This window comes from Martes martes, assembly GCF_963455335.1.
Source record: "Martes martes genome assembly, chromosome: 3".
Classification (NCBI taxonomy): Eukaryota; Metazoa; Chordata; class Mammalia; order Carnivora; family Mustelidae; genus Martes; species Martes martes.
Window position 1 is genome coordinate 80,018,080 of NC_137890.1, and position 14,653 is coordinate 80,032,732.

Genomic DNA, 14,653 nt, shown 5'->3' on the forward strand with positions numbered 1-14,653 from the left:
GTAGGCCCATGTTCCTATCTGGCATCCTTCAGTTGGAACTGAGTAGTAGCTGACTGTTTTAGATGGGAGCCTGAACACTTTAATTTGCCATAGTTCCAAGCCTGCTTCATTTCCTGCCTAACCCCTTAGTTATGAGAGAGGCGTACTTCATGGGAAACCTAGCGTTCTCTTTAAGCAGTATTCTTCTCTCTAAGCAGTAAGTATTCTTCAGTCTTTTTTGCCAGTGACTACAGTAAGAAAGGCATCATTTATATTGTGACCTAGGGGATGCACATGTTTATAAAATTATATAAATAAAATAGGCAAGTATATTCAGAACGTCATTAATCTCTACATATGCAATGTACTGTAATATTTTCTGTTTTAGTTCATTAAAAAGATATGCTGGTCACACACACACACACACACAAAATAGATGTGAAAAACACCTTTAAAGGTGTTTTAACGCTTATTTTGAAAAAACTACCGTGGCACACCACCTCCTTTACAGCTCACCTTCCACACCCCTGGCCCTACCTAAGCTGGTTCTCTACTGCTCCTTCCAGAGTTCTGTTCTTCTGTCCTTGGAGAACACTTTCTGTCATCTCCACCCTTCTCCGTAACTGTCACCTACCTATCTTGAGACCATTTCCCCAGTTTAAAGAGTTTCTGTATTCAAACAAATGCTATTATCCCAAACAGGCAAGCTGCTCCCTTTGATGCTCATGGCCAATCTTTACCATAAATTAAACACTGAATCTTTTAATCCCTTGGAACTGAAGAGCACCTGAAATTGTCAGTTTGAACTTTCCATTCTCTGGCCACTCGTCGTCCTTGCAGCTCTCTTTTTCTGTACGCCAACTATATTTCATCTTTTACACTGCCTGCATTCTCCTGGTCTCATTTCTCACCTTTCCCATCCTAGATCCTGTAACAAATGACAACTCTTTTTAAAAGATTTTACTTATTTATTTGACAGAGAGGGATCACAAGTTGGCAGAGAGGCAGGCAGAGAGAGAGGGGGAAGCAGGCTCCCTGCCGTGCAGAGAGCCTGACATGGGGCTCAATGCGGGGCTCAATCTCAGGACCCTGAGATCATGACCTGAGCTGAAAGCAGAGGCTTAACCACTGAGCCACCCAGGTGCCCCGACTTTAACAACTCTTGACAGCACTCTCACACTATACATGTCCTGGCTTTCTCCTATCATTCAGCTACTGATGCATGACCTGAGCTATTCCAGCTCTCTACTCTACCCACAAGTAGGTCAGGCTATAGAAAGCTGAGGAAGGCAGTCTCACTCCCATAGCAACTGGTGCACCTACACATTTAAAGTGTCAGACCTCACTTGGGTCCTTTATTTGGCAGTCATGTCACGTGTTTCTGAAAAAATAAGAAGTTGTCACAAGTAATTTCTTATCTTCTCCCCTTTATAACCTTACACAGACATTTTTTCTTTCAAGCCCATCACTGTCACTCTGCCTCTAACTTCTGAGGACAAATGTCTTTTCTGGTATCTAAGGTTAATCTTTAGAACTCTTCTAGAGGATGTCTCCTTTCCTTTAGAATTTTCTTCCATCAATTTTTACCTTACTTTCTATATCATCAACCTTTTCCAATTCCTCTCTCCCTGCCTTTTTATCCTTAGCTTATAAAACATGATAAAATAAATTGTATTTTTAAATAAAGAAAAAAAACCTTTTTCTTGTGAAATATGTATTTTTCTCTAGCCCCCACTCAGCATCACTTAATATCCAAACTTGAAATAATGGTCTCTGATCACCATCTGCTTCTTTATCTTTTATTTTTTGTTCAGGATCATGCTCACATACTACCACCCCCATTCACACATGTATATCACAGTGTAGTTTTATTAGAGTTTGTTAGATTGTGGGTTCTTTGGTAAGAATTTCATCTCATTTATCTTTGGATCTCAAATACCTGGTACTGTGCTATTAGGCACATAGTAAGAATTTCATTAAGTAGTAAATGAGTGGGTTGCAAGAGCTAGATATCTTTTTAAAAAGGTGAGATATAGTGAACACACTTCAATAGATTTTTAGTAATATTAGATAATTGTTTTCACATTTTCATTTTATAAAGGTGATGAAATACTCAGAGGTGCTATTTTTTTCCCAAATAAGTTTCAGAAATTTTTCTTTTAATTATTATAATTATCTTATTTTAAATTATATTTATATAATTTTGATATCAAAAATATAAAGTGGGCACCAGAGTGGCTCAGTGGGTTAAGCCTCTGCCTTCAGCTCAGGTCATGATCCCAGGGTCCTGGGATCAAGGCCTGCATCAGGTTCTCTGCTCAGCAGGGACCCTTCTTCCCCCTCTTTCTCTCTCTGCCTGCCTCTTTGCCTACTTGTGATCTCTCTCTCACTGTCAAATAAATTAAAAAGTCTTTTTTAAAAAAAGATATAAAGCAAGAAAATTGCTACTTTCCATCCTCATATAATTTTTAAATAGATTAACTCTTTTTTTAATATATGTACATATAACAGAATCATTCCGCTCTGCCACATTTTCATATGGACCTGATGGAAATGGTTTTTCTCTTGGATGCAGTAAAAATTGGAGACAAGTCTTTGGTGATGAAAAGAAATACTGGCTACTTCCAATATTTTCAAGGTAATGTACAAAATGCAGGTCTCAGAAACTACGGAATCTGTGATAGTCTGTCTCTCTGTTTAAATGGCTTAAGATTCAGAGAATACAGTATATAATGACATCTTATGAGCCTTGAGAATGAAAACTCAGAACATCTTGATTATATAAAATATTTTTCATGTTTTTTATTAAACTCTCCCAAAAAGAGTTTGGGCATATATTTGAATGGAAAGTAGAAAAAAAAGATGATTCCTAAAAATAACAATCACTCTTTTTCCTTCAAGAGGAAAATAAGTTGTTTGAAATAGAGAATCATAAGACTTTATACTTACTAGCTATATCTTCAAAGATTCTATCACAGATTGTATATTCTGTTGTGTCTTAAAAGAAGACCCAACACATAATGCAATTTTTAACTTCAAATTTAAATGAAAGTATATCCTTGAGATGATTCAGTTTCCTTTTCTCCCAAATTCCCAGCCATCTTAGGCCATCTATATCCAAAGTCATTACAGGAAAGTAAAAAATATTTGAAATTCAAGTGACGTATTTATAAATGTTACAGGATTTTTCCCTCTTGTTTAGCTGTATTTCCTATATTTTTGTCTGAAAATAACATTTTGCTTTCACTTTTGAAAGACATTTTTGCTTAGCATATAATTCTAGATTCTGCTTCACTGTCTTCTGGGTTACATTTTTTCTCACAAGAAGTTTGCAGTCATTCTTTTTTTACTCCATATGTAATGTGTCTTATTTTCACTCACTCGGTCCTTTTAAGATGTGCTTTTTAGCACTAGTTTCATGCAGTTTGATTATGATGTGCCTTGCTATATAGTTTTCTTTATGTTTCTTATGCTTGGAATTGGTTGAGCTTCTTGGAACTGCGATTTTGTAACTTTCATCGAATTTGGAAAGTATTTTAACCATTATTTCTTTAAATACTTATTTTGTCATCCCCACCCCCCTTCCCCATTACTGTAGAGACTCCAGTTACATGTATATTAGTACACTTGAAGTTCTACCACAGCTCCCTGATACACTGTCCATTTTTTGTTCAATCTTTTTTCTGTGTTTCATTTGATAGATCCTACTGTTGTACATTTAAGCGCCTCAGTCTCTTTTGTGTACTATATCATCTCCTGTATTACAAGGTTTTCCACACTGACTAGATAGAACACAGACTAGTATTTTTTAAAATTATTTTCTCTAAACCAAGATTTCAGTATTGACTGGTTTGGTTTTGGTTTTTTCCGCTTTCTTTAAAGATGTTGTTCCATTAACTTCTGGCTTGCATTGTTTTGACAAGACTCAGCCTCACTCTTATCTGTATTCCACTGTTTGTAAATTAATATGTCTTTTTTTTTGCCCTTTGGCTACTTCTAAGATTTTATCTTTATCACTGATATTAAGCCATTCGATGATGATGGTTTTTGGTATGGTTTCTTTGTGTTAATCCTCTCTGGAGTTCATTAGGCTTCTTGGATCTGTGAATTTATAGTTTTCATCACATTTGAATAATTTTCATGCTCTCCCTCCACTGGTTTTTGGCGCACTCTTAAATATACGTTTGTTTAACTGCTTGATTGTGATCCACAGGTCATTGCTGTTCTTTGCTCCCCAGGCCCCATCTTTTTTCTCTGTCTCCTAAAGTTTGGATAGTTTCTGTTGCTATGTCTGTAAGTTCACTGACCCTTTCTTTTATGATGTCTGCTCTGCTGTTAAGCTCATCCGGTGAATTTTCATTTCAGATATTGTATTTTTTTAACTCTAGAAGTTCAATTTGGTTCTTTTTTATATCTTACATTTCTCTTCTCATATCCATTTTTTTCCAGTTAATTCACAGACATATTTATAGTCACTCTTTTAAAGTATTTGCTGGGGCGCCTGGGTGGCTCAGTGGGTTAAAGCCTCTGCATTTGGCTTAGGTCATGATCCTGGGGTCCTGGGATCAAGCTTCACATTAGGCTCTCTGTTCAGCGGGGAGCCTGCTTCCCTTCCTCTCTCTCTGCCTGCCTCTCTGCATACTTGTGATCTCTGTCTTTCAAATAAATAAATAAAATCTTTTTTAAAAATTAAAAAAAATATTTGCTTCAAATTTTCATAGTCATTTCTAATTCTTTTCTATTAACTATTTTTTTCTTAGTTGTGAACCACATTTTCCTGCTACTTTTCATACAAGTAATTTTTTTAAAAGATTTTATTTATTTATTTGACAAAGATCACAAGTAGGCAGAGAGAGAGGAAGGGAAGCAGGCTCCCCGCTGAGCAGAGAGCCCGATGTGGGGCTCAATCCCAGGACCCTAGGATCATGACCTGAGCTGAAGGCAGCGGCTTTAACCCACTGAGCCACCCAGGCACCCCTATACAAGTAATTTTTTATTATATGGTAGACATTTTAAATTCTGTGTATTAAATTTTGCTCTCCTGGCATCTGGGTGGCTCAGTTCTTAAGCGTCTGCCTTCAGCTCGGGTCATGGTCCCAGGGTCCTTGGATCGAGCCCCATATCTGGCGTCCTGCTCAGCAGGGAGCCTGCTTCTCCCTCTCCAGCTCCCCTGTGTTTATATTCCCTCTCTCGTTATCTCTCTCTGTCATAAATAAATTTTAAAAATAAATAAATTTTGCTCCCTCCCTTTGGGAGTTACTTGTGTTTTAGCTTGGTCCTTTTGAGGCTGTTTTAAGCCTAGATTCACATGTGTAGCTTAGCATTCATCAAAACGCTCCAGTAAAATGCTGTGCACTTGTTGTGGTCCTTTCTTTGCATATCTCCCTCTTCCTCAGCTCTGTCCAGTAGATTCAAGCTACTGCAACTTCTTGAAACACCCATCTCTGTCACCTCAGTTGACTGAGACTACCTTACTCTACTTTTTTATCCTAGTGGTGCTCAAGTCCTGGCAGAAACCTGGGACTCGGTTGGTTTCTCTTTTTTCAGGGACCACAGTTCTGTGTTGTTTGTTTGGAAAACAGTTATTGTATATACTGTTCGGTTTTCTGGTTGTTCATGACAAAAGGTCACATTTATCAGTTAATCCATCTTGGCTGGAGATGAAAGTCCCTATTATACATCATTTTAATAATTTTAAAATGTGAAATTAAGATATGTCCGTACTTTTTTTTAGATTGTAAATTTCTTGAGGGCAGAGGTTTTCTTCTCTTTTGTTCACTGCTGTATCCCTAGTCCTGATAATAGTACCCAGGGCATCATAGGCATTTAATAAAATATTTGTCAAATGAATAAATATTTGGAATTTACATTTTGCATTTCAATTTGAGCTTCTTTGGTGTCTTAAATGATTGTGATGAGTAGGTCAGTTAACCAAATATTTGATTACCTGTGTTTGAGATATCATAATCTTAATAGGGAATCATAATATTAATAAGCATTATAATGTCAATTACCCAAATATTTAATTAGCCAACTTCCCACATATTTGAATGTCTGTGTTTGAGGTATCATAATTTTAATAGGCATCATAATCTTTTTTTTTTAAGAGTTTTATTTATTCATTTAAGAGAGAGAGAGCAAGTGAGAAAGCACAGGCAGGGACCATGGCAGAGGAAGAGGGAGAAGCAGGCTCCCTGATGAGCAGGGAACCCGATGCAGGGCTCCATCCCAGGACCCTGGGATCATGACCTGAGCCAAAGGCAGCTGCTTAACTGACTGAGCCACTCAGGTGCAGAAGGCATTATAATCTTAATAGTCATGAAAGACTTTTTTAAAAATATATGTAAATTATAAGAGAAGGCAGCTTATTTCTTCAGTGACGCTAGTAACCCTAGAGAATTTTAAGAATTATTCTCTGAAATGACAGATTATGATAATTTCTTTATACTATGTTTTTGAAGAAGAGTGGTTGTTGAATTTGATCACCTTGATTTAAGTTAATATGGTTTAAGTTTATTCTGATATTTTTTCATTTTGCAGCTTGGGTGATGGTTGCAGTTTTCCAACTCGCCTTGTGGGGATGGATCCAGAACAAGCTTCTGTTGTAAATCAAAATGAATATCCTAGAAGGTGTGCTTCTTATCATTTTTTAAGTATTCGTTATAAAACAAACTGTGTGTATGTGCCATACATACATATCTGGTAAATACAGTAGTAATTTGTAAGTCAACATAGATAGGGAAAGAGAAATTCTATGTAAAATTTTTTTTAACTGAGAGCTAGTATGTGTGGGTACCTAAATGCTTAGTATAACCATATTTATTATCTTCCAAACCAAAACACTTGGAGAATAAGAAAAAGAATGTTTGCTTTTTAATAGTTGAACCAGGACAAACACATGTAACTGGAAATGTCTGGGCAAGCCAGGAAACACGGCTATCCTAAATATGCTACATCTTTCTAAAAACTAAGACATTCTTTCAAGATACAATTCTTGGTTTATATCAGCTATATTTTTTCAAAGAAATTAGTCATACTATCTACCATTATATCTTGAAAAACAAATTTAAATTGCAGTGTAAAAATAATAGGGAGGATTTTAAAAATATTAATGTAAAATTTTTTTCTCATTCATTCATCTTAGAGGATACTTTTTCAGTATTTGCATGGTAAGTAAACCAATTCAAAAATTCAAAGAAATAGTTCATTTTAAATGAAATTTTAAAGAAGTCAAAAAGATAAAAGTGAAATAGTCAAAATTTATTTAGGACAGAAATAAATTGTGGGGGAGGAGGGGTTATAAATTCCAAGACAGTCTATTAGTATCAGAACATAGACCCTCAAACCTACAGTCTTAGGACCTTAAAACTCTTAACATTTATTGTGCATCTGAACAAGTCACTTAAACTGTGTGAGACTCGGTTTCACTCAGTTTCCAGCTCTATAAAATGAGGATAACCATACCTACCTCCAAGGGTTATTGTGTTGACATAATGTGTTTAAAGCACCTAGCACAGTATCTGGCCCGTAGTAAGTACACAGGAAATACTAGTTCCCTTTTCCTTCTTCTGTTCCTCCATTCCTTCCCTCCCTGGATCTCTTAGCAAGAAAAGTAAGTCTACGCTAAATCACTAAATCATTTTTTCCCCTTAGATCTAAACTGCAGAGGTAGAAAGCAGAAAACTTGGGAAATGACAGGTAATTTTTTTGTCCTGGCCACAGACATAGATTCTCACCTTGTGCTACCTTACAGCTCTTGATTAACATGTTTTAAAAGTTTCACACCAGCCTCTGAAGCTTTTTTCTTTTGTCTAATTGTTTTCATTGGCACTGCTGGAATATAGATTCTTGGGTTTAGAGAGCCATTCAGTTGGGGGTTGGGGGCATATTTTTCTTTTGAAGATAGAGTTTTTTTAGAGTGCTGAGATCTCATGAGTTGCCCTCACATATTTAGGAGAAGGAATACTAATTTGCTGCTTATTAATTAAGTATCCTTGATTAAGCATTAAACTGTTTACTAAATTATTTCTTCCTCTTTTCAGTATTGGCTCAAATCAACCCTTTCCAATCAAACCGCTTAGTGAATCAAAAAACCGATTGTTGGACAGTGAATCTCAATGGATAGAGCATGGATCTGAAGAAGGCACTGTCAGATCAGGTAATACTTGTCGTTTGAAAACAGTGCTTTTTCTGGTCAAAATGAAGATCAACCAGATTTAACAAGTATGTAAAAATTAAAACAACATATTTTAAAATACTAAGATATGGGGCACCTGGGTGGCTCAGTGGGTTAAAGCCTCTGCCTTCGGCTCAGGTCATGAGCCCAGGGTCCTAGGATCGAGCCCCGCATTGGGCTCTCTGCTCAATTGGGAGCATTGCTCATTGGGAGCCTGCTTCCTCCTCTGTCTCTGCCTACCTCTCTGCCTACTTGTAATCTCTGTCTGTCAAATGAATAAATAAAATCTTTTAAAAAAATACTAAGATATGTGACACTTTTTAATAAAATACCTTACAAATGGGGTGTCAGTGTTTATTGGTACCTTTTATGGAGAAGGAGGTTTGAGTGAGGAAGTATAGTGGCTCTTGCTGTGTTTTGTTCTGTTCAGAGTTGGGATTTTCTTTTGTTACCCAGCCACATACTTCTTTACCTCAGATATAGAAAGTTCTTTTGGCATTCTCTATTCTGAATAACATTTGAACAAGATTATTCTTTAGTGTCTTAACTTTTACTTTTTTGAAAATAATTTTTAAAATGTATTGTAGTTTTTGCTGCCTCAATATAAAAAGAGTGTACCAAATACATTTTAACCTTTTCTTGATGACTTTAATCTTTTCATGAATTGTGGATGCATTATAGAACAGTTGATAAGTCAGAGATGGTCTTTCAAACCAGATTGTGTTTATAACATAGCCTGGCCACCTAACAAGCATTATAGCCTAAAATATATGCATGGTGGTTTTCAACAGTACTAGTAATAACATTATCATTGTCTTGCACTGTGGGAAAATGGTTTGGACATTCAGATCAGTTGGTGCCAACTCAAGGAAATACTTTAGAACTTTAAAACTTACTGTGGGAATTTCTGATTTTTTTTTCCTTTTGGCTTTTAGCAGCACTTAAATTATTCTCTTGAATTGGTATCATTAGGATCTTCATTAGGATTATTAGAACCCTTGTAGGTCAAGGGAAAAATTCATTTCATGGGCTTTATAATTATTGCTGTTGAACATCTTTAAAAGCCAATGGACATTTTTACAAATATAAGCGTAAAACCAGACTTTTAGCTCTTAGCACTGCTTTACTTCTGGGTTCTCCAAGAGGATAAATGCTTGACACCATAAACCTATTTAGTGCTTACATAAAAGTTGCTTTTACTGTAATCATCAATTTTACCAATTAGCCAGAAACTTAATACTTCTTTTTTTCTGTCCTGTCATATATAATTATGTGCTTACAGGGACAAATAACCATGTTACAGTGGCAATAGAAAATTGAGTACCACTTGTTCATAACTAACCATTTGAATAAGAGCAAGGTAAGACAGTATAAAGGTAATATTCCTTGAACAAATGCAATTATTTGCATATTTTGTAATCTCAGAACAATTCGCAAGTCAATTTTTTTTTACTCTTTTAATTATATCAGCAAAATTAGGTATTTCAGAAGAGATTGGAAGGTAATAGCTGCTTAAATCCCATTTTTCTAACCACTCCTAGTGCAATCTTTGTAATACATATTGGTAGATTAATGAGGAAACTAAAAGCCGATTTGGGTTGATATGTAGGCAACTAATCTTTTCAGTAAACAGTGTCTCATTAATTAGTTTAAGAAAGAAAAGTGATTAATTAGGCTGCAGAAAAGACTGAAGAGGTTCACCTATAGGACTTAGTTGGAAAAGACACAAGAAAAGATAAGTTTACTGTACCCAGCCACACTGATGAGGTATTCTCAATCTGGGTGTCCCTGAGACAATAGCCAGAGGAAATTAATTTAAATAGCAATCGAAGACATTCCAGACAGATTAAACATAAACTGTAGTATCAGCAGTGAGAGTAATGTAACTAAGTTGAATTTTGAGGGATGTAGTGAATTCTCTGTCTCTCCTGATGCTTAGCTCAGTGACTCAGTAGCATTTTAGGCAGCTATTAGATTTTTTGAAATCTTCTTTATAATGTGTATTGGTTACCTTTTGTTCCATAACAAATTACCACAATCTTAGCAACTTAAGACAACATCCATTTATTACCTCAGTTTCTCTGTGTCAGGAGTTCATTTTTGTCAAAGAGTTCTCATCTGGAGTCTCTATTAGGGAAACATCTGCTTCCCTGCTCAGCATTTTTCATTAGTGTTCGGTTCCCTACAGAGGACCCAGAGCCCATGTCCAAAGTAACAGCCAGAGGCTAAAACCTAGACGGTGATTTATCGTGTGGTGATCATGTCAGCCAGAACTGTGGCTGAGGTATAGCCCTGGTTCTAGGATTCTCAATGTGGGCAGGATAATGTCTGATGCTCCACAACCTGAAAGTGTTGCTGTGGGTAATTCCCCATATCCTATAGCAGTCTTACAAAGAGGTAAATAAGGTATCTCCTCAGCTTATGTCCAAGTTAACATTAAGGGAGAACTGTAAGAATCTACCTCTTTTAAAATGCTCTCTTGATTGCTTCAGAGGAAGAAAGAAATATCACTCACTGTTCATAAAAATCTTTGTTATTATTTACAATATTAGTAGTTTTAAAATATTTATTCCATCTCGTTATTTTAGCAGCTTTGTACCTTAGCGCACAGAACCATTTAATATATCTTTCTTTTCAGAAATATAAAATCAAATTTTAACCAATAACTCAATTGTTTCTGGTTTTATAGGTTTATAAAAACATATTATGGACTGATATTTTCAGTTTTATTTGCAAGAAAATGATCAATGGAATGAAATAACTGAAGTATAAGAGAAGATATATTTTTTAAAAAGGAAGCCTTTGTACAGATCGCCGGATCCACAGAAGCACTACCCCAGCGCAGAAAGATGCCTTAATCTTAAATACACCCATTTGTGCTACATCAACTTACTGCTACAAAAGTGACTTAATTTTACTCTGGAAATAACACCCACCTGTTATGAGATGCTACACTATGAGCTATCAAGTCACATGTTAATGGAGTATATGTATTTTTTTGACATCTGAGTTACATAATTAAGAGTTGTTTCTTAGTATCCATATAAAGTTTCACTCTCGAAACACAAGCTGAAAAGTTATCTTAAGTACATGTAGGGCAGTATAGTGGCTGAAGGTGAATAATAATGTCTATTTACTGTTGCTTATACTGTGTAAGAAAAGAAAATAACTTTTTTTTAATTGGGTGTTGCTGATTTATAATTACTGTTTTATACTTTTCAACATTTATAATAAAGTTTTTTATTGTTGGCTATAAGATAACACTCAGAAAGATTCAGATATCTAAATATAATTATTTAAAACATGGAGCACATTTGTATGATTCATTGATGGCTTAGTTCTAAGCATTAATATAACCATGTACTGTAGTGTTGTGCCCGAGGCTTAAAGGAAACTTGGCAGTATAGGAAACATTTTTCATTCTCGCTGCTTTTAAATTACTTTTTTGTTGAACTTTCATGGGTATTTTTATGGTCAGGGAGTCACAAAGGCACATGTGCTATAGAAATATTGGACAGAGAATAGTGGCAGTGGCTAGAAGAAAAGTAAAGAGGAAGATAGGCAGGTATTGTAAGCTGTTTAAAATTATTTATGGCCCCAAGATATTGACCCCAACATGCTATTGACTTTCAAATGACAATTTCGGTGATTACTAGAAATTACTTTGAAACTTTTTACAGTAGTCCAGTAACAGCTTAAACAGTGACTGAAAGGCAGTTTGAACTAGGGTAAAACTGCTTAATGTAATTCTGCTTTCTGGAAAGAAATTCTAACCCAAGCAGTCATTTAAGACTTCCAGTCTGAGCAGTGGATTCCACTCTTAGACACAAAATTTTAAATCTGACTTTCTAAACACCAGCCCCTTTCTGCCTGGTAGAGCTAGATCTTTTTCTTTTGAAATGCAATCTAAGCGACAGGAATTGTTGCATTAATTTTAAAGGCAAATACTGTATCCTATAAAGGAGAAGCCAGATAGAAATATTACTCCTCATGTATCCTGTTTGGTCAAATATACACAAACCAAAATGATTGATTGCTTCCAGCTTCAGGTAGAGATAAATCTTAACCAGCATCTGTAAATATCAACTGTTACAGTTTCCCTATCTGTAAAATGGAATTGGGGGGAAAGCGTGTTATGCATGAGTTGGACTAGATGACCTCTCACATTCTTTGATTCCTAATTTTGCAAAATTAACCTTACATTTCATTCATCCAACAAATATTTTTGGAGTATCTTCTGTATGCCAAACATATGCTAGGGATAGCGCTATGATTTCCTAATGTAGCATATATTTTATACTCAGCTATTCCAGTTATTAGTTCAGAGGATTTGTCTAATTCTGTTGGCCGTACTAGTACTAGATTTTAAAAGGAAGTTTTGTGTTTTCTTTTTTCTTTTGAACCAAAGGAATGAGTTAGCTTTGAAAATATAGTTTGGAATACTATTATTTTGATTCTTCTACCTTTATTTCAACTTTGTCTTCCCAATAATCTTGACTCTAGAACTGAGAGTTAAGGGATAACAAAATATCACTTCATTTTGGCATTTTATGTATTATAAGGAAATTGTGAATGTTTAAACCTACTTGACTACTTTCAGAATTATTCTCCTGGTACTTTTTGTGAGCATTTCTACATTTAGATCAAAGGATTTTCATGCATTTTCATGATTAACAATTGTGGAAACATAAATTTCCCCTCTAACCTATCCAGGCACTTTTGTGGTGGTGTATCTTTCTCTTTTAAGTTGTATTTCACTGTCATCTTTAATAGCATAGCAAACACCTTTTCAGAAATTTTCACTTGAAGCCTTTTGCTTTAGTTACCTTTGCTTTAATTTATAGCCAACATTTTGCCACATTCTAAATATTTGGCTGATTTATTAATACATATTACTGGTCGTTCAGCAAGGGCCCACGAGCTGCATGGGAGTCAGGGCAAGGCTGCCTCTTTGGTATTTGAACTGATATTGATTAGTTCTATCAACTCTTTGCGGGGGGAATGGTCAAAATGAAAGCCTTCAAAATGTATTAGTGCTATCTTTGGTCCGTCAAACACTTGAATAGTTGTGGTGTGATATTTAAGGAAAATAAAGTTGAATTTCAGGTCTTGCCATTGCCATTAAAGACAAAGTTGACAGGAGTCTTGGTTTTACCTGGGTACAGATTTACTTGAATATTCAGTACCTGGGGCATCTGACCAATATCACTTTGCCAAACCAAAGAGCAGCTGCAGTACAGTAGTTATTAAACATAAACATGTTTACAGAATTTAATTCCATCTTTACATGTGGATGATTTTTAAAAACCTTTTTACATGTTGAATGGTTTTGATCCAATGTGTCATAGGTGAATTTAATTGTAAGGTTAGTTTAAATCAAATATGCAATGTTTACTTGAATTTTAATTCCTTTAGAAAGATTTTGACTATGTTTACAGGATTGTTCAAGTTAAAGATTATCAGACACATGAGATGTCCATTCAGTAATCTTTAAAGCAAATGTGTAGTAAGGGCTTAGTGTTAGGATCTGTGTATTTGGGGCACCGAATAGACAGTGACTTACAAATATGTTTTGCTTATGTTTTGTTCTAGGACTAGCACTGCTATCAATGGAAACTATTTTTCAAATAACTAATCTGTTATTAAGAAATTAATCATATTTTTGCATTTCAGCCAAAATAAAGAACCATATCTGATAATTTGTAAGACATAGGTAATATGTAAGCCTGAAATCCATGTGTTTCATATGATCTGAACTGTATTTTCCAATCTAAATTAAAAATGCAATATAGATTCAGAAAGGTCCATATTTTTCTAATGACTTCACTTTATATTATTTTGTTGGGTTGCATAAAGGCAAGGAATCGTATTTGTATTAAAAGATTAAGAAAGCTATTAGTCAAGTTTATTATATTTGTACATGACTGCAGATGAGGCTATCCCCATTTAAAAGAAAAGATGGACACTATTTTAAAGTAATCTTTAATATGTTTTTATAGAAACAAATTTGAAATACAGTTTATTTTGGTTGTCTTTACTTATCAAGTACTGTAAGTCCTGTATTTGTTTCTCATAAGTATAATCCTGGACCATGACTTAATGTTAACTCTTTGCTTTGCCTTTTGGATGGCCTAATCTACATTAACATGAAGGCTGAACATTTTTAAACTTTTTTTTCAAAAATCATAATAATGATTTACTTTATTAATAAACAAAATAAAGTCCTGAAAGAACAGGTTGTTGTTGTTGTTGTTATAAAGTGGTATTTACCAAATGAGAGAATAACTATTATTTTGGTCATGTTGCAAATTTGGTTAAAATAGTGTTTAGAGAATTAGCTAATAATTTGGGAGTAACCACATCTAAGACAGGTACTATTTGAGTGCAGCAGTGTTTTAGTTTACATAGGCCTGAGGTATAGATTACTTTATTCAAAAGGTTTTAAATTTGCTTTTACTGAACATAAGTTGATTTTCAATTCAAAAGTCACTTTAGAAT

The 14,653-nt window shown here is 35.0% G+C and overlaps 1 protein-coding gene across 2 annotated transcripts in view; it reads left to right on the forward strand.

Moving 5' to 3' along the window:
- The window catches only part of ZDHHC20 (zDHHC palmitoyltransferase 20), a 75,202-nt gene extending 60,820 nt beyond the window's left edge, over nt 1-14,382 (forward strand). The window contains exons 9-13 of one of the 2 annotated variants that reach the window (XM_080797886.1): nt 2,491-2,617; nt 6,520-6,609; nt 8,022-8,137; nt 9,438-9,515; nt 10,845-14,382. In XM_080797886.1, coding sequence (XP_080654012.1) covers nt 2,491-2,617; nt 6,520-6,609; nt 8,022-8,137; nt 9,438-9,475 — 371 coding nt within the window. In that variant the 3' untranslated portion in view covers nt 9,476-9,515; nt 10,845-14,382. The remainder of the gene's footprint in view (nt 1-2,490; nt 2,618-6,519; nt 6,610-8,021; nt 8,138-9,437; nt 9,516-10,844) is intronic. The other variant, XM_080797887.1, reaches the window with a different exon arrangement.
- Nucleotides 14,383-14,653: the final 271 nt, after the last annotated feature.